Consider the following 23,751-nt stretch of genomic DNA (forward strand, 5'->3'; position numbering starts at 1 on the left):
CCTATCCAATAAAATGGAAAAAATAGCCACCAGGAGCAGTGAATTTGTAGTGCTGTCACAGAGAACCAGTGATAACCTTGGAGGCAAAAAATAAAATAAAAATAAAAACAACAAACCAGCAAACCTAAAGTTGTCTACTGACCTGGCTACAATGTCCTTCTGCCAAAAGGTATCTGAAGCTTTCAGAAGTGCTTCATCGGCGAATCATGAGGTTTCAGATAAAATGGAAATTCTTTGAAAGTCATGTGACAAAATGGCTTCAGGAATGAGATGAGGAAATGCACAGTAGCTCATGTGCACGAATGCGGAACCATGTCTAGCTCACAGGCGCTTCTCCTATTGTAAGAAGCCAGCCACGCAGAGAGCCAGCCTTTGTCCTTGTCCTTGGTCACAGGTAAACAGAGAAAACAGATACATCTGAGCACTGTGGAGTCAAAGAATTTAGAATCACACACAAGTAGACAAAATTCAAACAAAAATGAGAACAGATGGTATGAATGTGTTAAGCAGAGCCGTGCTTCTTATATCATAAAGGCCGTGTTTAACTTTTGGCTTATTTAAAATTATGGCAACTCAAGTTTATTTGATCTTGAAAGCATAATTTAAAGTATTCTGGAGACCTAAAGTGAGCTAGAAAGGGAAGATAGAAAGCTAAGAACAAGGGGCTGGGCGGTGGCACACCTGGTTGAGTGTACACATTACGGTGTGCAAGGGCCTGGGTTCAAGTCCCTGGTCCCCACCTGCAGAGGGAAAGCTTCACAAGTGGTGAAGCAGGGCTGCAGGTGTTTCTGTCTCTCTTCCTCTTTATTTTCCCCTCCCCTCTCAATTTCCCTGTCTCTACCCAAAAGTAAATAAAGATTAAAAAATAGATTTTTTTTAAAAAAAGGAAGTGAAGAATAAATGTTATCTGTTTTTCAAATGCATCAAAATTTCCATGGTGAATATTTAAATGTTTTATATATATATACATATGTATATATATATATATATATATATATATACACATGTATATAGATATAGATAGGTAGATATAGATAGACAGATAGATAGATAGATATGAATTATTTCTAATGCCTAGGAAAAGGAAAGACAAAACGTGCGACGGACTGCTCAAGTGCAAGAGCAGCAGGAAGGCTCAGGGAACTCCGGAGGCGACCACTGGTGGGTCAGGAGTCGGCGCAGGGAGAACAGAACACACCACACTCTGTTGGAGGGTGAATCTGAGCTCCATTTTTATTCAGCCTGTGAGAGTTTATATAGCTCTCAGCCTTACATAAACAATATCTGGAACAGAAAGTAAAGCTCATTTCTTGATTAGATGGCCTTGTGGTTTTACAGAAATGCCGTACTTTATGGGGTGATGTATTTTTGAGTAATAGGCTTAGCAGATAGTATTTTACGTCGAGTTTTAACATATTTCATGAGAGGAGGTGAGTATTAAGAATTTTTCTTAAAACTTTATTTGATGACCCATAACTTCGTCCACCTCATTTCCTGTTTATCTGTATCTAATCTGGGAACAGGGGCTGTTCATCTCCGATTACACGGCATCATTACCATGTACAAATGTTAACAATAATCAGTTTCCAATTTAGATCTGCTCAGGATGCCAAGACCCACTCCTAGAATTCTTCTTCTTTGAAGAGTTTTCCTGGGTGCTGACCCTGTCAGACCCATCGTTCTGGATTTGAGTGGGGCGTGGCAAAAACGTTTTCTTCACATTTGAAAAAAGTTTTCTCCAGACACGGGTTCTGCACACTGTATTACTGTTTATTCCTTTGTTACACAAAGACAATTAACAGTGAGCCAAAACATCTTAGTCCACCTCCGCTATGTCCTTCACGGTATAAGTGAGAACATGTACAATAATGTCAACTAGACTGGGGTGAGTCCAGCTCAGGGTCAAGCTTCTCCACCTTGATGACTATGTCTGAAACTAAAGCTGCAGCCTCGGCTGGCTGGTTCTCCGGCTCTGACTCAGACAACACTTCCTCCTTCACTTTTATGGGCTTGGTGCCGGCCTCCTCGTCTTCGTCTGAAGACTCGTCGAGCTCCCATTCATCATCTATGTCCATTTCAAAGACTCTCACATGACGGAGATTTGAGCTTAACTAGAGAAAAAAAGAAGAGAGGGGAAAAAAAAAATCCTTGTAAAGAATTTTAAAGTCATGCTTTAACATACTATACACATTTATACATATGTGTTTTGCATCATGTAAAACACAATTCTGATACAGCAAAGTGTTTGGTGCTCTGTGTTAAGCCATCTGCCCTGACTCGACATAAGCAATTTAAAATCGTAAGTCTGAACAAATAATGGTCTTAAAGGCAAGTGATTTCCCATCAATCACATTCAGCTCAGCCTACAGTTTCCGTAAGCGGATCTCCACATACAACAATTAACATCGGCTACTCAGTAAGCTTTCTCACAGAGAACTATTATAAATAGCCAAAGTCACTATATACTCATAGCCACTCAACGTCTCCCCTGCTAGGACCTTACTGACCCAATGCTGCTGCCTCCTGCCCTGTGTCTGGGAACAGTCTGTGGACACTTACCACACAGGACACTTTCCGAAAGCCATTGCCAGCCACATACTGCGCTTTCATACTTTCCAGGAGCCTCCAGTGTTTCTCAAAATGCATGGTACGAGTAGGAATGGCACTGCACTGTTCGTCCAGTCTACGGAGGGGAGAAAGCAACCAGGAGTGAAAAGGGGGAGCATGAGCATCTCCCTAGTTTGGGGGGGAGGGTCTGGGTCAACCATGGGTCCAAATTTTACCAACAGTCCTAGTTCTCAACATAATTCTATGGCCACTGTATATTAAAACAAGTCAATCAAGCAAACAAAAACCCTGCGATTTAGCATTCTATAAAAACAATGCAACTCCACACAGGCAGGGTATCACTCAGCACGGTTTCTGATCCCCTCTTAAGGAAAACAAATGGCTGTGTGTTTAAAATTAGAGAAGGGTCTGCCATGTAAATCTCAAGTCAACAAGAGCCATCTCTTGGAACTGGCCATGTACTCTCCATGAGGCTACTGCGGTCCTACTTCTGAAAGTAAAGCACAGAAGGCAGGTCTGAAATAGTGAATTCTACTGCCAAATGAAGTCAATGCTGTCCTTCGTAACAGAGTGAAGTCTTACTCTCCTCTCCAAGTAATTTCCCACCTTCATTTACTAGGAAAGCAAAGGGAGAGAAGCACTGCTGCTGGTACTTCTCTACTGAGAAACAAGAATACTTCTGCTCAGTTGACCTCATGGTTCTCTCTAGTAAGTAGCCATTGTTCAGCACTCCTAAAGAAGTAGAAAGGACAGCAACAAGTGTTGGCGAGGATGGAGGGGAAAAGAAATCCTTTTACTCTGCTGGTGGGGCTGTGAACTGGTCCAGCCGTTGTGGGAAACAGTCTATAGGTTTCTCAGAGCACTAGAAATGAACCTACTCTATGACCCAGCACTTTCTCTCCTGGGGATTTGTCCAAAGGAAGCAAACACACCTATCCAACAAGATCTATTTCAACCTCTGTTCACAGCAGCACGATTTGTAATAACCCCAACTTGGAAGGCACTCAGAAGTCCAACAGCAGATGGATGAGTGCCTAAGAAACTTGTGTGTATATATATGCATGCATGCTACAGAATACTACTCAGCTGTAAAAAAAAAAAAAAAAAAAAATCAAATCATTTCCTCTGTCTCATCTTGGAGCTTGAAAAAGTTATTTAAGTGAGATAAGCCAAAAAGAGAAAGAGGAATACTGGATTGTCCCATTCATGGTGAGAACTTAAAAAACAAGGAAAGAAAGGGAAAAACACAAAGACTAAAATTTGGATGGGGTCTGGTGTATTGCACCAGAGGGAAAGGAGGGGAAGAAAGAGGCTGGGGAGACTTTGGGATCCTGGCGCATGACGGTGAAAAAGGCCCAAGTTGGAGAGTGAGAATGTTTTGGAGACACCTATCAAGCAGAGATGAAGAATGGTGCCCACATGTCAACAACTGTATTGTAAACCATTAACCTCCCCCCAGTAAAAATGTAAAAAAAATTAAACAAAAATTTAAAAGAATAAAAATTTCAAAATGTTGGAAAACATTTAGCTGTTATGCAAGTGAGAGGATCTTACTAATGAGGTAGTTACCTGGTAGAGTAAGCCCCAGTGAAATGATACTCTGCAGAATCTTCAGTGTTGTAGACTTGAGACAATGGCAACTGGACCAACAGCCTATCTCTGCCTTCACGTCCTACAGTGTCTTTTAGAACGACGGTCACAGTTTCATCATCGTAAAACTGTGCATCTAAACAACTGTAGGTGCTAGAATAGAAATGGATGTTGTTATATCAAAGATGACCAAGGCTACTAAGGAAAATACTATATGCACAATTACATACTGGTAAGTAAAAAAATTTTAAAATCAGTAAAAAGTCTCAAGTTATAATCTATACAGCGTTTAAAACATACCATTAGCCTCCTACTATAGTGAGTATTCACGGAAATAGCCAGGCATTAAATAAATCATGAAAAAGGAAAACTCTGAGACTGGTCCACTGTTTACAACACTCTTGACATCAATAGTCAGTTGGCATCAATAGTCAGGTCTTAAGGCTACAGAAACACCACAAATATAACCATATATAGTAAGTAAATAGTGCTAACTAGAATTGAAAATTTTAAAAAGCAAAAATGATGTTTACATATGAAAAGTCACAACTTCAAACACATCATAAAATTCTCGTTTTATTTCAAGAAATGACTCAGCCTGTGATTAGTGTCAGTTCTTCCCCAGCAAAGCCTCTGGGATGACAGGCATTGTGCTACTCTGAGGTATCTGGAAGAAATCCCACAGCACTGAGAATGAGATCTCCTTACATTTTTGTTGGCACAAGAACTTCAGCCATCTGCCCCTTGAAATCACATCACTCTCTTAGAAGAATGGGAGCCACGAAGAATTAATTATAGGCAGCCATGCTACATAAAACTCCTGCAGGGCAGTAAGGTTCTATTTAAGTGTAAGTCAGATCATTCTGGAAGTCTAAAATACGCCGGAAGTAATGAAGGCCTTCTAAGTATATCAGCTGTAACTAGCCTCACCATGCTTCCACCGTGACCTTTATCACATATACATGGACAGCTTTATGTACTACACTTCGCATGCAAACAAGAGTCAAGTTTACCTTCTTCTCACTTTTTCAGTTGTGGCATATGTGAAGCTCCCAAATTTAATGGCAATTAGTCCATTACTCACGGATCTGGAAGGAAGAAGAGGGGGAAAAAAAAAAAAAAGAGAGAGAGAGACTTTGTGAAACAACTTGATCATCAGTAATATAAATGCTTGAAAGAACAGGATTGTCAGTGTTAGTACATTTATCAGAATACCAAAGCTCAAATCAGAATAGCTCTGTGTTCTCTCTAAAATGCTGACAAGTAATTGAAATAGCCAGACAGACCTCATATGAAAAGTCCAAGTCGGTTTGATATCTTATACCAAAGTAGCTAAATAGTTACACTAAAAATTAAGGCTATTGGGGGTCAGAATCTTTTGCATAAAACAGAAAATGCATACATGTACCAACACCTGTATTCACCGTTTATTTCCCCAATTTAAGAAGATAATTCAGCCTCTTTGGGAGAAACTATGTTCAGAAGAAACATGGCTACATCTTGCATTCCAGAAATGTCCTTCAAATTCGCATACCACCTAAGTTACCACATTTTGAACAAAGGTTCTTTCAAAACTCTTCATATTCTCAAAATAAGTCTCTCTATATATACAAACGTCTCTATCAGAAGTCTCCTGTTAAATGAAAGGTATATATAGCCCAACATAAAAATACTTTTCACCTGCTTCACGGTTTGTGAAGTGACTCCCCTGCAGGTGGGGACCCGGAGGCTCGAACTGGGATCCTTCCGCCGGGATCTTTCTGCCGGCCCTTGCGCTTTGTGCCACATGCGCTTAACTCACTGCGCTACCGCCCAACTCCCATAAAAATACTATAGGGAGCCAGGCGGTAGCGCGGCAGGTTAAGCTCAGGTGGCGCGAAGTGCAAGAACCGGCGTGAAGATCCCGGTTCAAACTCCCAGCTCCCCACCTGCAGGGGAGTCACTTCACAGGCGGTGAAGCAGGTCTGCAGGTGTCTATCTTTCTCTCGCCCTCTCTGTCTCCCCCCCTCCTTTCTCCATTTCTCTGTTCTATCCAACGACAACATCAGTAACAACAACAATAACTACAACAACAATAAAAAGAAAACAAGGGGCAACAAAAGGGAAAATAAATAAATAAAATTACAAAAACAATTAAAAAAAGAAAAATGCTTTCTATAGGGAGTCGGGTGGTAGCGCAGCAGCTTAAGTGCACGTGGTGCAAAGCGCAAGGACTGGCATAAGGATCCCTGCTGGAGCCCCCGGCTCCCCACCTGAAGGGGAGTCGCTTCACAGGCAGTGAAGCAGGTGTCTGTCTTTCTCTCCCCCCTGTCTCCCCCTCCTCTCTCCATTTCTCTCTGTCCTATCTAACAATGATGACATCAATAACAACAACAACTACAACAACAATAAAAAAAAGGGCAACAAAAGGGAAAATAATTTTTTAAAAAATTTTTAAGCCTTTCTATAAATAATCCAACATACAGTTTTGAGCTTCTATAATTTTGTGTAACCTTTTAAAAAAAGCACAGGGGGGCCAGGTGGTGGTGTGCTTGGTAAAATAAAGCTTAAATGTTACAGGGCACAAGGACCTGGGTTCAAGCCCCCAGCCCCCACCTGCACAGGAAAAGTTCCTTAAGTGATGAAGCAGGGCTGCATATGTCTCTCTGTCTCTCTCTGCCCTCTCAATTTCTATCTATATCCAATAAAATAATAAATAAATTACACATTTGAAAAAACCTACTATAACAGCTATATATGAATACAAAGTTAAGTAAGCAGGAATCATAAGATATCATACAGTTCCCTAATTCCTGTCATCTTAATGGTGTAAATCCAAGACTAAGACTACTGAGGTCACAAGCCCAGTATTTCAAGGTGGCTTAGCTAGAACTTGAAATGCAGGAAAGGGAAGTTGCACGTTTTACCAAAGAGAAAAAAAAAAAAACTATCTCTTTCAATTCAAACACCAGATTAGTACTTACTGGGAAATATCAGTATGTCTTCTTAAAATGCACATTTTATAAAGTGAATCTTCCAAAATTGTGAAAAGGAGATAATGTAGATTTGCAGTTTTATTATTCCACCTATGGAAATAACAGTTAATGTCAAAGCATGATTATTTATTATTTTATTATCGATTTGAAGAACATTTTGTATCCACATGAGAAATGAAGAAGTACACACTTACAGAAAAGGAAATTTGAACAATCTATGGGAAGAGTCTTCACTGAAACAGAAGGAGGGAAACAAATAAGTAAGGAAACTTTAAAATGGCTGCTGCATGGTGTCAGCACGGAATGAACAGAATTACCTCCGAGCGTCTTTGTATAATGGAATACAGATTGCTTGATTCATTGACTTTCCAATTACATCCTAAATAAAACGAGATTTAAAAAATATAATTAGAACATTTATGCAAAGATAAAACGCTCCAGTGAAAGTGACAGTCACGGTTCAAGTCTGGTAGAAAATCATCTCCGTCACCAATACACAAGAAATTTTAATAATATTAGCAACAGTAAAGAGAGAGATGAACTGAGTCAAGCAGGACCACTATACTAAGTATCATGTAATCACAAAATGCAGTGGATAATAAAGAAACAGCAAAAGGCTTTCTGGTTCCCAAAACAAAACAAAATTTAAAAATGGGGGGGGGAGGAGGGTAAGACCCACCTCTGTCTGCTCTATGTAACCAAGGCCATTTAGAATAAGTTTTCTTGGGGGTCGGGCGGTGGCGCAGTGGGTTAAGCGCACGTGGCGCAAAGCGCAGGGACCGGCGTAAGAATCCCGGTTCGAGCCCCCGGCTCCCCACCTGCAGGGGAGTCGCTTCACGGGTGGTGAAGCAGGTCTGCAGGTGTCTATCTTTCTCTCCCCTCTCTCTCTGTCTTCCCCTCCTCTCTCCATTTCTCTCTGTCCTATCCAACACGAACAACATCAACAATGGCAATAATAATAACCGCAACGAGGCTACAACAACAAGGGCAACAAAAGGGGGAAAAAATGGCCTCCAGGAGCGGTGGATTCATGGTGCAGGCACCGAGCCCCGAGCCCAGCAATAACCCTGGAGGAAAAAAAAAAAAAAAAAAGAATAAGTTTTCTTGGGGGCCGGGCAGTGGCACAAAGCACAAGGACTAGTGTAAGGATCCCGGTTCAGGACGCCAGCTCCCCATGTGCAGGGGGGTTGCCTCACAAGTGGTGAAGCAGGTCTGCAGGTATCGATCTTTCTCTCCCTTTGTCTTCCCCTCCTCTCTGGATTTCTCTCTGTCCTATCCAACAACAATAACAATAATAACAACAAGGGTAAAGAGGACACAAAAATGGGAAAAATTGGCTGCCAGGAGCAATGGATTCATAGTGCAGGCACTGAGCCCCAGCAATAACCCTGGAGGCAAAATAAATACATAAATAGAATTAAGTTTTCTCTGGGAATAAAGAGGCATTAAAGATATCAACACTTACAATAATTTTTAACTTATTTATTAATTTTTTTTGTCACCGGGGTTACTGCTGGGGTTTGGTGCTTCCACAATGAACTCACCACTCCCAGTCCCCCTGGCCTCCCCTCCTTTGAATAGAGACAGAGAGAAATTGAGAGGAAAGAGGGAGATAGAGAGGAAGAGAGACACACCTGCAGCCCTGCTTCACCACTTGTGAAGCTTCTGGATACTTGCAGGTGGGGACTGAGGGCTTGAACCCAGGTCCTTGTGCATGGTAGCATGTGCACTCTACCAGGTGTGCCACCACACAGCCATATATACATGGAGAGAGAGAACCACTAATAGGAAATATTAGGTCAAACCCAACAGAACATCAATATTTTCATACACACACACACACACACACATATACATACACACACACATACATACACACACACATACATACACACACACATATATATATATGATATCATGTCATAATGAATAGTATCACTTATATAAATGAGCTGTACACTGTCACTATTTTCACTTGATACAAACACACACACACCCCTTTTTTTTTTCCCCCAAACTTACTGCTGGCTTTTGCAAACACTGATCAATAATGTTCTCCATCCTCCTTTTCACAAAATGCAGTGATTTTCGAGGATAATAAGGAAACAGCAAAGGGCTTTCTGGTTCCAAAAACAAAACAAAACAAAATGAGTGAGGGGGAAAAGAAAAAAGCTGTAACAAACATCTCACCACCCAGCTTGTGTGAGGCGCATCCTCCCTGGTCACAGCATTATACCTCACACCATCTTACAGGCAGTGACCATGGCCTTTGGTTTCACTTCATCCCCGTTGTCAATCCCTAAAACAACCACTCTAACGCCAAGCTGAATCCCGCCAGTTTATTCTGCCATGTCTTCTCCACTCCCTCCAAACATACGTGTACACACACACACACACACACACACAACAGTAAGCTCCTGTTGACCTCAAGTGAGCGATTATTTGTGAACCATAAGCCGTATGACAAAATCAAGTCCATTCTTTACTAATTTTTGCCACACTGGAATGACAACAGCTACAGAGTGTTGTTTGCCTGGGATGAGTATGAGAAGACAGGAAACTAGCTCAATGCAAACACAAGCTTTTTAGGCAGGGAAAACAGCTCAGCTGACAGTGTGGGACAGGTTCGTAGTTCAACCCCCCATCCATACTGTATGTGCCAGAGTGCTACTCTTACTTTGTTTCTCTCTCACTTTCTTTGTCTTATTTGAAACTCCCGTGGAGAAAATAAAATAAATCTTTAAAAAAATAATAATTGGAAATGGCTACTATATCAATAGAAAGTAATACTTAATTTGGCACTTACTGACTTTTATAGCAACCTACGCCAAACTCTCAATACATCATTTAGTACTGGGCTATAGGAGGTGTAGAAAGAAATCAATTTGCAGTGAAAAATGAAAAACAAAAAAATGAGGCCATTGCCCAGTGTGGAAATGACTTCTGTGAATCAAACCCGAGTCTGACTCCCAAGTTCATCCTCCCCTCAGCACATTTCACGTCCCAGCTCTGCGGGATGAAATGATCTTTGAATCGTGCTGACACTGTAAGTTGTCCACAGGCAACAGATGTTATGGCGTCACAGAGAGGTTAGTTATCTGGTCTTCGTCCCTGGTTCCCGGCACAGAGTTCCTGAAACCCTTGGAATCTCCTAACCAGTCATGGTGATGGGCGCATCTTTTGTTTCCATGAGGCAACTCTTGGCAGGTCCCTAGACAGCAGTAGGATGATGGCTGGCTGCCCAAAAGACTTAGCTTTGATTAAAATCTTGGAATACCCAGCCCTGTCCCTCAACCTCTGGGGAGTAGAGAGCAGCCAGAGGCTGAGCTCAATCACCGATGCCCAGTGGTTTCGTCAGTCAGGTCTTGACAAGGAGAATCTCATAGAAGCTAGGGGCCCTGGTGCATGATGGTGGGGGAGGACCTAAACTAGAGGTGTATGTAAGTGCTTTGCAGACACCCATCAGGCCCAAGTGAGAAACTGTACTCCTGTGTCCACAACTGTACTATAAACCATTTACCCCCCCCAATAAAATGATAAAAGGAAACACACACACTGGGTAAGAGGGGTCAGGCGATGGTGCACCTAGGAAAGAACACAGATTTCCATACTAGAGGACCCGGTTTAAGTTCCCAGTCCCCACCGGTATGGTGGGGCAGCACTACAGGTCTCTCTCTCTTACACACACACAAACGCATCTCTCTCTCTTAGACACACACGCACACATACCCTTCTGTCTCTATCATAAAAGAAAGAAAAAAAAGGCCCCCAGGGCACTAAGCCCCAGTGATAAACCTAGTGACACTAAAGGGAAACACACATCAAGAGGAACAAAAAAGCATCGCATTTTGGCGTCAGAGGTGCCGTGAGTAAAATGGTGCAGATGCCAGCATTCACATGGCTCATGTACTGTGTCCCAGACACTATCCTGAGTGTTTATTTTAGATTAATTTATATGAGGGAACGCTCTTGGCCTCTTTGGTTTACAAATGATGAGATACCAGAGGGTGGGCTTCCTGCCCTCAGTCACATGAGGAAGTAGGAGCCAGGCCCCCCCACCCAGCCATCCAGCTGCCTGAGCACTGGTTTTTCACTCATTTACAACAGACCCTACAAAAGTGCATGAATCCAGTACTTAAGGCTTGGTTTTTGTAAAGTACTAAAAGGTTTTTCGTTCACGTTTCCTTACTAGTCTGGGAAGGTGCCTCCGAGGGTAGGAAACAGGACTTGCATGTTTCAAAAGAAAGTTCTATTAGCTCTCTTGTGATAGTTGGCATGATTTCATGCCAACCAAACTGGGAGGAGAACGAGCTCATCCAAATTCACATATGCTAGTAAAACCTTGAGCATTTAGCTATGGAGTCAATCTGAAGGGCTTCTTGGTTTAGTAAGAATAACAAGAGCAAACCTTACTATTCAGACTGAGAAGATGTGTGTGTGTGTGGGGGGTGGGGTGGGGGCTCATCTTTAGCCCCACCAAGTCCCCAGGAGACAATGGCTCAAGACAGAGTGACAGGGTCTTTTCCATCAGGCCCCTCAGACTGCCTTCCTGACTCCTTGGAGAACTTGCTAAACTGTGGTCAAATTACTTTTTTTTTTTCTATATTTATTTTCCCTTTTGTTGCCCTTGTTTTTTCATTGTTGTTGTGGTTATTATTGTTGTTGATTATGTCATCATTGTTAGATAGGACAGAGAGAAATGGAGAGAGGAGGGGAAGACAGAGGGGGAGAGAAAGACAGAGACCTGCAGACCTGCTTCACCGCCTGTGAAGCCACTCCCCTGCAGGTGGGGATCCCTATGCCGGTCCTTGCGCTTTGCTCCACGTGAGCTTAACCTGCTGCGCTACTGCCCGACTCCCCAAATTACTCTTTTGATAAAGCAAAGAAACGCTTGCTTAAAAATATTCTCATTAAAATGATGACGTTCTGACATTAATACCTGCTTTTCTGTGTTGCATCCCTAAAGACAGTGGATAAAATGCACAGCAAACACACACACTCTCTCTCTCCGGTACAGTTGCGGAAGAAGTGAAGCATCACTCTGCTTTTGGAAGTTAACAAACTGGAACTGACAAGGCAAGCTTTGCTTACCACGTGCTTTCAGTTTTCTCCCTGACATTTTATTTCTCAGAGACTCAAATAGAAAATACAATACGTAAGGATGGGCCATCACACTACATCACCATTAACATCAAGTGTTTTCTATCAGGAGACTCATACACTACTTAGTGTTTTTGTTGTTTCTCTAATTAATGCAATGAGCAAACAGCTTCTTCTTCTAGCGTTTGCCAGCAAACAGCTAAATCTAAAGAACTGAAATTGCATTCAGCAAAACTGTTAGCTGAATCTTATTAACATAAGTTGGTAACTGATCTTAAGTAAATAAATACGTGGCCAAACTCTACAGAACTCAAAAAATACCTTTGAGGTGGCTGCTGTTTTGAAGAAAGTCATACCACTGGTTTCCTTCTGTGTTCGGAGGTGACACGAGATCATCATCTTCATCTTTCAGGTACTAGAGATTCAGAATTTAACATGTAAATTCAGTACGCCAGAGACTTAAGACTCTAAAAATTTTCTCTGAGCAATACTATATGGTAACTTAATTTGTTTGCTTGCCAAGTCCTCTGAGAGTGCACTACTCTTACTCTAAGTGGGGGGAGCAAATTTTGCGAGATTTCAAGCCGGGTGGTAGCACACCGGTTGAGTGCACATATTGCAGTGCACAAGGAAGGACACAGGCTCAAGCCCCTGGTCCCCACCTGCAGGGGGAAAGCTTTGAAAGTGGTGAAGCAGGTCTGCAGATGTCTCTGTCTCTCTCCCTCCCCTCCTCCTCTCAATTTCTGGCTGTCTCTATCCAATAAATAAATGAAGATAATAAAAAAAATTAAAAGAAAAACAAAGGTAGGATTTGGGGAGGTGCCCAGTAGTAAAGCATCTGCCTTGCACACATGAGGTTCTGGCTTTGAGCCCTGGCACTCCGTCAAGACAAGTGGCAGCCCAAGTGAAACATCACAAATGGCAGAACGGTGCTCTCTCTGACCTCTGTCTTTTATCTCATAAACTGGCAAACATTTATTAACAACGGGCCAGGTGATGGCGCACCTGGTTAAGTACATACATGCACTACAGTGTGCAAGGACCCAGGTTCAAGCCCCTGGTCCCCACCCGCAGGGGGAATGCTTCACGAGTGGTGAAGCAGGGCTGCAGGTGTCTCTCTTTCTTCCTCTCTACCTCACTCTCCCCTATCAATTTTTCTCTGTCTCAATGCAATAATAAATTTAAAATAATGAATACACTAACATATTGGAACAATCTAAAATGTTAAGACCATTAGCGGAGTTTAAATTTTACTATTCTGCTTTCATGAGTGCATTATAATCACACACACACACACACACACACAAAATCGATTTTGAATGTGTCAGCTGTTAATGCTCTCTATGGTGTGGTCCTCAGACTCGTGAGTCCCCATAATGTTCTCAGAAATCCATGTCCATGAGGTCAAAATTTTTATAATAGTACGAAGACGTCTTTTATCGTTTACATCGCAATGAGTTTGTACTGAAGGTCAAAAGCACAGTTGGTAGGAAGAAGCATAATTGGGGACCCCCCGCCAGTCAAGGTCACAGCCCCAAGCTGTACTAGTGCTCACTGCACTCCTTTTCATCATCAACACTTCCAGTTTCACTTAAGTGAAGCTATTCCAATTATTAATTTTTTAAAGCCTCATCCCGAGTAGAAAGCTTCTTAACATTCCACGTAACAAACTGGAAGTGCTCACTCATAAAGACATTTTCAATGAAACAAATCCAATTACAAGGAAGACTAAGGCAAGTATAAACCTATGGGACTACATCAAATTCAAAAGCTTCTTCACAGCAAAAGAAACCACTACCCAAACCAAGAGACCCCTCACAGAATGGGAGAAGACCTTTACATGTCATACATCAGATAAGAGTTTAATAACCAACATATATAAAGAGCTTGCCAGACTCAACAAGACAACAAATAACTCCATCCAAAAATGGGGGGAGGACTTGGACAGAATATTCACCACAGAAGAGATCCAAAAGGCCGAGAAACACATGAAAAAATGCTCCAAGTCTCTGATTGTCAGAGAAATGCAAATCAAGACAACAATGAGATATCACTTCACTCCTGTGAGAATATCATACATCAGAAAAGGGAACAGCAGCAAATGCTGGAGAGGGTGTGGGGTCAAAGGAACCCTCCTGCACTGCTGGTGGGAATGTCAATTGGTCCAACCTCTGTGGAGAGCAGTCTGGAGAACTCTTACAAGGCTAGAAATGGACCTGCCCTATGATCCTGCAATTTCTCTCCTAGAGAATATCCTAAGGAACCAACACACCTATCCAAAAAGATTTGTATATACTCATGTTCATAGTAGCATAATTTGTAATAGCCAAAACCTGGAAGCAACCCAGGTATCCAACAACAGATGAGTGGCTGAGCAAGTTGTGGTATATACACAATGGAATACTACTCAGCTATTAAAAATGGTGACTTCACTGTTTTCAGTCCATCTTGGATGGAGCTTGAAGAAATCATGTTGAGTGAAGTAAGTCAGAAACAGAGGGATGAATATGGGATGATCTCACTCTCAGGCAGCAGTTGAAAAACAAGATTAGAAAAGAAAACACAAGTAGAACCTGAAATGGAATTGGTGTATTGCACCAAAGTAAAAGTCTCTGGGGTGGGTGGGTGGGGAGAATACAGATCCATGAAGGATGATAAATGACATAGTGGGGGTTGTATTGTTAAATGGGAAACTGGGGAATGTTATGCATGTACAAACTATTGTATTTACTATTGAATGTAAAACATTAATTCCTCAATAAAGAATTAAAAAAAAAAAGTTCACTAAAGCAATTTTAAATTTCATATTGAAACTAACCTTTAATATATTATCATTTGTCAGGATTTGCTGGGGTATCAAAGGATATCCATAATTATCTGAAAAAGCTATTTCTCATTCCCAACCACACGCCAGGCCAGGTTTTCTTTATATAAATTAATCAAAACACCTTATTGAGATAAATTACATACAGAAGCAGCTATGACAATCTGACTTCTATTACATAAAACATTAAAGATTTTTGTAAAAATGTAAGACAATACTACCCTTCACTAAATTATTGGTTTGAGTTATTTTTCATCAAAAATATTTACATTAACAAGTTACTGTATATTGCCATTTTTAAAAGAATTAATTTTATTCCATTTAATTCACGATACTTAATAATACATACCATCAACAGATGCAGCCCACATTAACAAAAAATTCTTTGAGGTCTTCAATCATATAAGAATGTAAAAGCATTATGAGATTAAAGCCCCAAGACGTTTTAGTTATTTTATTAAAGGGCAGAGTTGCTATCTAACTTGGCACAAGAGAACTTTTCAAAAACTCTGAATAGTGATTAACACAGTAGACGTTTGTAAAGTTCATTTTAAAAATTAAAAAAAAAAGTTGTATCCGAAGTCCATACCTGACCAACTTTTTCAACATTAAAGTATTTTCCTTTTCGATTATAAAGGTCTGGAGCCTAGAGAGAATAATATAAGCATAGTTTAAATCTTAAGTCAAATCACACAAGAGAAAGAAAATTGCTTAAATTTAACCCCCAGACATCCTCTTGTTAAGAGAGTGACTGGTGGCAGCTCTAGTAAGGATCACAAGGCACAGAAACAAAAGCTCAATTTAGAAGCCTTTGTGTTTAATATTAATAAATAAGTACTGCCACCAATTCATTTGTTTTGAAAGTATAATTACTAAGGATGGCTATTAAAACTAATTAAATTGTGTTACTTCTAACCATTACCCAAGTTTATTACATTAAAAAAAAAGGACTATAGAAATATCAATTTCCTACCTCATTGAAATGTTCAGTAAGAAATTCAGCAACAAATGTGATATCTTTTTGAGTCATCTATGAAAAGCAAAAAAGAAACAAACGAAGATAAAAGTTTCCCAAGAGAAGTCTTATGTAATAATAACTGTACCTGCTTTCCCTATCTGCTAAGTCACGGGAGAAAAAGGACAAAGTCCTTCAAAGAAACAGCAATAGAAATTCCAACTCCAATTGAGAACATAATAAAATCTGACATTTTATGTATTTCTTTTTGGTTTATTAGTGAGAGAAAGGAAAAGAGAGAGACACCTGGAGCATTACTCTGGTATATGCAGTACCAGGGATGAAACTTAGGACCTCATGCTTGCAAGTCGGGCATTCTATCCACAAGACACGTCCTGGGTTACGTAAATAACAGTTTAAACCCATTTTCTTTCTATCCTTTCCTCTTCTTCCCTTTCCTTTTCTTACCACTTAACACTGCTTAGCTCTGATTAATGGTGGCACTTGGGATTTGAACCTGAGACTTTGGAGCCTCAGGCATGAGAATCTCTCTGCAAATCCATTATGCTATCTATCCCCACCCTAAACCCATTTATTTATTTGTTTGTTTGTTTATTTATTATCAGAGCACTGCTCATCTCTGGTTTATGGTGGTACAGAGACTTTGGTGTCTCAGGCACGAGTCTCTTTGCAGAACCATTATGCTATCTATCCCTGCCTGCCTAAACCCATTTTTTAATCAGCAAATCCACCAGCTCTAAATATCCTTATGGCCCGGGAGTTCTGTATAATATCTGATGGTTTCTGCAAAGTTTATATGTGTAATGGGGGTAGATAGCATGATGGTTATGCAAAGAGACTGTCATGCTGGAGGCTCCAAAGTTCTAGGTTCAATCCCCTGTACCACCATCAGCCGGAGCTGAGCAGTGATCTGGTAAAAAAAAAAAAGTCTCTGTGCAGGTTCTCCCTTTGTCGAATTACCAGACTTGCAAGGGAAATAAACATGCACTAAGAAATTAAGAAAGTTAAAAGTAAGGAACTCAAGTACCCTATACATTGCATGAAAACTATAAATATAGATAGTCATAATAGGTAGTTCAAACAGGACAATACGAGTACTTCAGAAAATTAGCTACTTATGCCTTACCTTATTCAGCTCAGGAAGGACATGGTCTTCTGTCATTCTCAACATTGCTGGAAATTTTTAAAAAATAAAGAGTATCTTTAAAGAGAGAACTACCAAACACAGTTTGTATTATAAATGCCTTCCAAAAACAAAGTATATTTTACTGGACTAAACCTTTAGTTTCCGTCAACTTTTTATCACCAACAAAAAGTTACTTTTCTAATAAACACTAAAGAGTGAAGAATTTAGAATTGGCTTTTATTTCCAGTTTCTAAAGGACTGCTTGGTCAAACCTTCCTACAGAACTATTCCTCCACTTTGGCCTGTTACCATTCGGACAAACCACTGTGAACGCTAAGACTGTGTACACGGATTCCTTCCTCTGAACTGGTGATGCATCTCCTCTTTAAAGCACCAACAATCTTGTTCTCTAAAGGACTCAGAACAGCAAACAAAGGGGCCAGGTGGTGGTGGTGTGGCTGCACACCATCCATGCTCAAGGACCCAGGTTCGAGTCGGGGGGAGGATGCTTCATGAGCAGTGAAGCAGGGCTGCAGCTATCTCTCTGCCTCTCCATCCCCCTTCCCCTCTTAATTTCTCCCTGTTCTAGCAAGTAAATGAGAAAAGAAAAAAGAAAGGAAAACATGAGTGGTGGAAACGACATAGCAATAACCCTGGTGGCAACAAAAATTTAAAAAAATAAACAAATGTGACTATCAAATAAATGTGTTCCCTTCCCTTGGGCTTTTCTGCTATGCAGCAATATTTGTGCTAGCGTGTACATATAAACACGATGCATGTTTGTAAACTTTTTCTTTTTGCCTCCAGGGTTATTGCTGGGCTCCTGTGCCTGCACTACGAATCCACTGCTCCTGGAGGCCATTTTCCCCCCATTTTGTTGCCCCTGTTGTTATCACTGTCATTGCTGCCATTGCTGTTGTTGTTGGGTAGGACAGAGAAATGGAGAGAGGAGGGGAAGATGGGGGGGGAGAAAGACACCTGCAGCCCTGCTTCTCTGCCTGTGAAGTGAGACACACACACAACACACACACACACACCCGCAGGTGGGGAGCTGGGGGCTCAAATGGGGATCCTTATGCATTTAACCTGCAGTACTACCGCCTGGCCCCTTACACTTCTTTTTGCTTACCTAATATCTGTGATTAAATTTTTACCTTCAAAGTACCACTATTTTTATTTATTTGTGTGCTCCACATCAAAGAAGCAGGCTGAATGTGCTTTTACACATCAGATTTAGAAACTTTTCAATTGATTTAAACTTCTAAATCAGCTGCAGGCCCAGTCACAATCTAAGTCATTCATTCAGCTATCCCACCATTACTAAGTACAGTCCAGAACAGACTCTAGGGACAGAGCAGTACACTGCATTAATTACAGGGAAGTCAAGCTTATATAGCTAATGGTGGCTGAGCCAGAACTGCCACCAGGCCTCCAGTTCTCCAATCCCATGTGCTTTCCATAATGTCTCACTCCAAGGCTCAGGACTGAGGTACATAGCATAATAGTTATGCAAAGAGACTCTCATGCCTAAGGCTCCAAAGTCCCAGGTTTAATCCCTCGATCATAAGCCAGAGCTGAGCAGTGCTCTGGTTTAAAAAAAAAAAAAAAAAAGAGAAAGGAAGTTTCTTTTCCAATGCTCAGGACTGAGCAGTAACTCATCCTCCTAGTCCTGCTTAATTATAATGAGGACATGCAATAAGAATATCAACTGCAGGTGGGGGTAGATAGCATAAAGGTTATACAGAGAACCTCTCATGCCTAAGACTCTAAAGTCACAGGTTCAATCCTTTGCACCACCATAAGCCAGAGCTGATCAGTGCTCTGGCTAAAAAAAAAAAAAAATTTATACACACACACACACACATTGCCTAAATTACTCCAATAATTCTAAGTAAAACCAGCCAGCTTCTTCTATAGATTATTTCTAAGATCTCGCTCAGTTTTCATACTATAAGGTATCTGAATTAACAGCTCTGGTATGAACAGGCCAGTCAGCTCAACACTCTGGCTCCTCATTCTGGCCAGTGTTGGTATGGTTTTGAGAAAAATCTCAAGTCTTTAAATGTCAACATCAGCGGGTTGTACTCATTCTTTGAACAAAAGCAATTAGATTGTGCTAACAAATAAGAAGTCTGCTTTGAAAATATTAGCACTGAAGATATGGGCATTTGTTTAAAGGGTGTTATGGAGAATCATACAGGTCATTTTTCTCCTTTAACAAATAATAAAGAATACATTGTTAAGCACATGTGGCACAAAGTGGAAGGACCGGCATAAGGATCCCAGTTCGAGCCCCTGGCTCCCCACATGCACGGTAATCGCTTCACAGGTGGTGAAGCAGGTCTGCAGGTGTCTATCTCTCCCCATCTCTGTCTTCCCCTCCTCTCTCCATTTCTCTCTGTCCTATCCAACAATGACTATAATAACAATAAAAGCAACAAAGGTAACAAAAAGGAAATAAATATTTTTAAAAATCTTAAAAAAACAAGAAGAAATTCCATCTACAATAAATGTTACACATGCTGAAGAGGAAATCTATGTTTCATTATTTCAAAGATACTAGGACGTAACAGAAACAGTAGTATCAGTAAAGCATGCAGACACTGTAGAGGGAGCATGAAGACATTTAATATTAAGACAGTAATATTTAGGAGTTTCTACTAGTATAAAAGTACTAAGGTACAAAGACAAGAGGACTGAATTCTATTTAGCGAGGACGTCACTCCCATAAAAGTGAGAAGGGAGGGAAATGAATGTTCCAGACTTGTGCTATCCACGACAGCCACCGTGTGGCACTTCAGACGCAGCCAAGCACAACGAAGGACATAACTGTAAGTTTCCTACAATGGCAACAAATTCAAATGGTCACGTGTGGCAGTGACCACCCAGCAGAACAGCAAAGGGCTGGAGACAGAAAGCAAAAGCCTAAGGCCGGGAACAGCTCCCAGGGCAGAGGCTGAGTCTATCGCCCACTTTGGTCCTCGCTCTTTAATCTGTTACTTTAGCTGAAGGAGACTGCAAGAAATTAAAGAACAAACAAACAAACAAAAAACAAACAAAACTATCAGTGAGTGGCAAACAGTGCTGCCAGTTATAGCTGTGGAGAGTGGGGCCGGCAGATGTATAGAAGAAACTAGACTGTGTCAGCCTAAAACTGGGTGACTGGGGGTGGGGAGCCAGGAGGCCTGCATTTGTATGATTCTCTCTGGGTGACTGTGGGGGAGGGCAGGAGGCCTGCATTTGTATGATTCTCTCTGGGTGACTGTGGGGGGTGGGCAGGAGGCCTGCATTTGTATGATTCTCTCTGGGTGACTGTGGGGGGGGCAGGAGGCCTGCATTTGTATGATTCTCTCTGCTTGTGAGGCGAACGTGGTAACCACTATACTAAGGAAGCTGTGGTGATTCTCTCGCTTGTACAGGTATTTGGAATTTTACTAGAGTAACTGAAATGGTCTACATTGATACTCCTACAATTCTAAGTGTTCAATCAGCACAGATGTTCACTCAATTAACTTACCCACATACAGCCACCGGAAAAATGCTTTGAAGTTTTTCATGCTACTGTCAATAACTCTAAAAAAAAAAAAAAAGATAAAAATAAATCAGGCACGAAATCATTACACAGAAGTCACCCATTACTGCTCAATTGTTGAAAATAGTGATCCTGATTGTCTTATTTTATCCCGTGTAGATGACATGTTAAAACAGCAGATTCTACAGTGCTCACACATATCAGATCAAAATAAAAATGTCAGAAGAGCAAATCCTGACTATTAAAAAGGAAAAGCAAACAACTCAGATTCTAACTGGTAATCACAGCCTCCCCCAGACTGTGTAACAGTCTATCCCAGCATTTGGGCAAGTATGAAATCCTTTTCTGACTTTGAAAAGCAAAGAAATCGGGGGGGGGGGTAGTTTTCAGCAGTATTCTCAGTTTTTAAAGATCACTGATGTCAGCATGGCAGTTCAGCTGGGAAAGAGGCCACTTTGCTCTATATGGAGCCCAGGCCTAAGCCCCGACCCCCACAGTGCTGGGGGAAGTATGCTACTCAAGCTTTTCTTCCTTCCTTCCATCCTTCCTTCCTTCCTTCCTTCCTTCCTTCCTTCCTTCCTTCCTTCCTTCCTTCCTTCCTTCCTTCCTTCCTTTCTCTTTTGGCTCCAGGGTTATTGCTGGGGCTTGGTGCCTGCACTAGGAATCCACTGCTCCTAGAGGCTATTTTTCCCTTTTGCTGCCCTTGTTCTTTATCATTGTTGGTGGTATTATTATTGTTGTTACTACTGTCATGGTTGTTGGATAGGACAGAGATATCGAGAGAGGAGGAGAAGACAGAGAGAGGGAAAGAAAGATAGACATCTGTAGACTCCCTCACCGCTTGTGAAGTGACCCCCACCCTTGCAGGTGGGGGAACCGGGGGGCTGGAACTGGGATCAGCCCAGAGCAGTGAAGCCCTGGCAATGACAAAAATAATAATAATAATAATAAAAAAATAAAAAACCTAACTAGTTAACTGTAATGGAAGCATCATGTATTATAGCATCATGATTATGCAAGAAAACTCTCATGCCTGAGGCTCTGGGGTCTCAGGCTCAATCCCCAGCACCACCTGAGTTGAGCAGTGCTCTGGTCTTTCTGTATCTTTCACATTAAAAATAAATAAACTGGGGAGTCGGGTGGTAGTGCAGTGGGTTAAGCGCAGGTGGCACAAAGCGCAAGGACCGGTACAAGGATCCCGGTTCAAGCCCCCGGCTCCCCACCTGCAGGGGAGTCACTTCATAGGCGGTGAAGCAGGTCTACAGGTGTCTGTCTTTCTCTCCCTCTCTCTGTTGTCCCCTCCTCTCTCCATTTCTCTCTGTCCTGTCCAACAACAATGACATCAATAATAACTACAACAATAAAACAACCAGGGCACCAAAAGGGAATAAATAAATATAATAAAAATAAATAAATAAATTGGAGCTGAGTGACAGCACACCCTGTTGAGAACATGTTACAGTATGCAAAGACCCAGGTTCACGTTCCTGGTACCCACCCTTGGAGTAAAAACTTAACAAGCAACGAAGCAGGTGCTGCAGGCCGCCTCTCTCTTTCTCCCTCTCTCCTGACCTCCCTCCTTCCTTCCCCTCTCTATCTCCCATTCTCTCTCAATTTCTGTCTCTATCCAATAAATAAATATTTTTAGAGTGTCGAAGTAATTACAGCAAAACAAACAAATACACAAATTTGTATTGTGCTACTACCACTGATATACTTGGACATTCATTTTGAAAGTATACTTTTGATCTGTACAATAGCTGAAATCTGGAAAAAAAAAAACTAAATTATCATGGGCTTCATACAAATGTACCCCAAAACTAGAATGTTATAAATGGAAGTCACCTTCTGATGAAAGTGTGTCTGGTTACAGACATAAGTATCATGAAAAAAAAAAATCTCTTTAAGCATCATAATATCTATAAGGTAATCACTAAGAAATAATACTTGGGGAGTCGGGTGGTAGTGCAGCGGGTTAAGCGCAGGTGGCGCAAAGTGCAAAACCAGCGTAAAGAGCCCGGTTCGAGTCCCCAGCCCCCTACCTGCATGGGAGTTGCTTCACAGGTGGTGAAGCAGGTCTGCAGGTGTCTTTCCTCCCGTCTTCCCCTCCTCTCTCCATTTCTCTGTCCTATCCAACAGCATCAGTAACAACAAGTACAACAATAATAAAACAAGGGCAACAAAAGGGAAAATAAATAAATAAATATCAAATTTTAAAAATAATAATACTTGCACTTCTCTCTTCCCTAAACCTCAAAGTCCCTTCAAAGCACCGAGTTTCATCAGCTGCCGAGCAGGTAGGTCAGTCTCACTAACCTTTCTGCACACAGCGACAAGCTTGACATAACAGACTGTGGTATCTCTGGCACTGCCAAGCAGTATGATCAAAACTCTGTTAAGCAAGGGGAAAAAAAAATTTTTTTTTTAACTCCCTTCTGTCTTTCCCTAATCAGTTCTCTTAGCCCTCTCCAGGCAACTGCTGATCTAACACAGGCTAATACCAACATTCTCACTGTCTTGGTTTCTCCATCAATAATCAAAAATGACAATGTCTTATTTCAGAGGAGCAAGGAGCTTAAACACACTACCTTTCCTTTATTTGTCCTAAAAAGTTGAGGACTGAAAACGTCTGATTTTGTTATAAATACTTAAAAAACAAAAATAAGAGAGAAGAAATTAAAATGAACTTCAAACTGTCAAAAGCCAAGGAAGGGTGTGTAGGTCGGTAGAGGCGGCTGAGCGCAGAGGGAACCCACCGCCCCAAGCCCCCAGGCTGGCTGAGGTGATGGCAGCATCCGAGGTTCAGCAAAGACAGCAAGATGGGTGTGGGGCTGGGCCCCAGGGCAAGCTGCACACAGAGCAGATGTGTCCTCGCACTGAAACATAACAACCCAGGCAGGGGTTTACTCTGCAGGTGGAAGCAAACAGTCTCCTGAAAGAAGCAGATTAAGTGGGGAGCTCTGTGTGGGTGCTGGTCCTCCCCCACCCCAGCAGGACTCCACTTAACTACAATCTGCCTCATGGGCAAACATGAGTGAAGTGAGCACCAGGTGTTTGAGG

General features: G+C 41.5%; 1 protein-coding gene across 1 annotated transcript in view; it reads right to left on the reverse strand.

Annotated features, from left to right (window-relative positions):
• Positions 1-1,207: 1,207 nt before the first annotated feature.
• ANAPC4 (anaphase promoting complex subunit 4) overlaps positions 1,208-23,751 on the reverse strand; it is a 45,319-nt gene continuing 22,775 nt past the window's right edge. The window contains exons 16-28 of the mRNA XM_060188259.1: positions 20,677-20,732; positions 17,160-17,206; positions 16,031-16,087; positions 15,647-15,703; positions 12,555-12,648; positions 9,156-9,253; positions 7,451-7,512; positions 7,328-7,366; positions 7,122-7,223; positions 5,172-5,246; positions 4,138-4,311; positions 2,560-2,683; positions 1,208-2,111 (exon numbers count right to left, since the gene is read on the reverse strand). Of these exons, the coding sequence (XP_060044242.1) occupies positions 1,872-2,111; positions 2,560-2,683; positions 4,138-4,311; positions 5,172-5,246; positions 7,122-7,223; positions 7,328-7,366; positions 7,451-7,512; positions 9,156-9,253; positions 12,555-12,648; positions 15,647-15,703; positions 16,031-16,087; positions 17,160-17,206; positions 20,677-20,732 (1,225 nt within the window). The 3' untranslated portion in view covers positions 1,208-1,871. The remainder of the gene's footprint in view (positions 2,112-2,559; positions 2,684-4,137; positions 4,312-5,171; positions 5,247-7,121; positions 7,224-7,327; positions 7,367-7,450; positions 7,513-9,155; positions 9,254-12,554; positions 12,649-15,646; positions 15,704-16,030; positions 16,088-17,159; positions 17,207-20,676; positions 20,733-23,751) is intronic.

This window comes from Erinaceus europaeus, chromosome 3 (assembly GCF_950295315.1).
Source record: "Erinaceus europaeus chromosome 3, mEriEur2.1, whole genome shotgun sequence".
NCBI lineage: Eukaryota > Metazoa > Chordata > Mammalia > Eulipotyphla > Erinaceidae > Erinaceus > Erinaceus europaeus.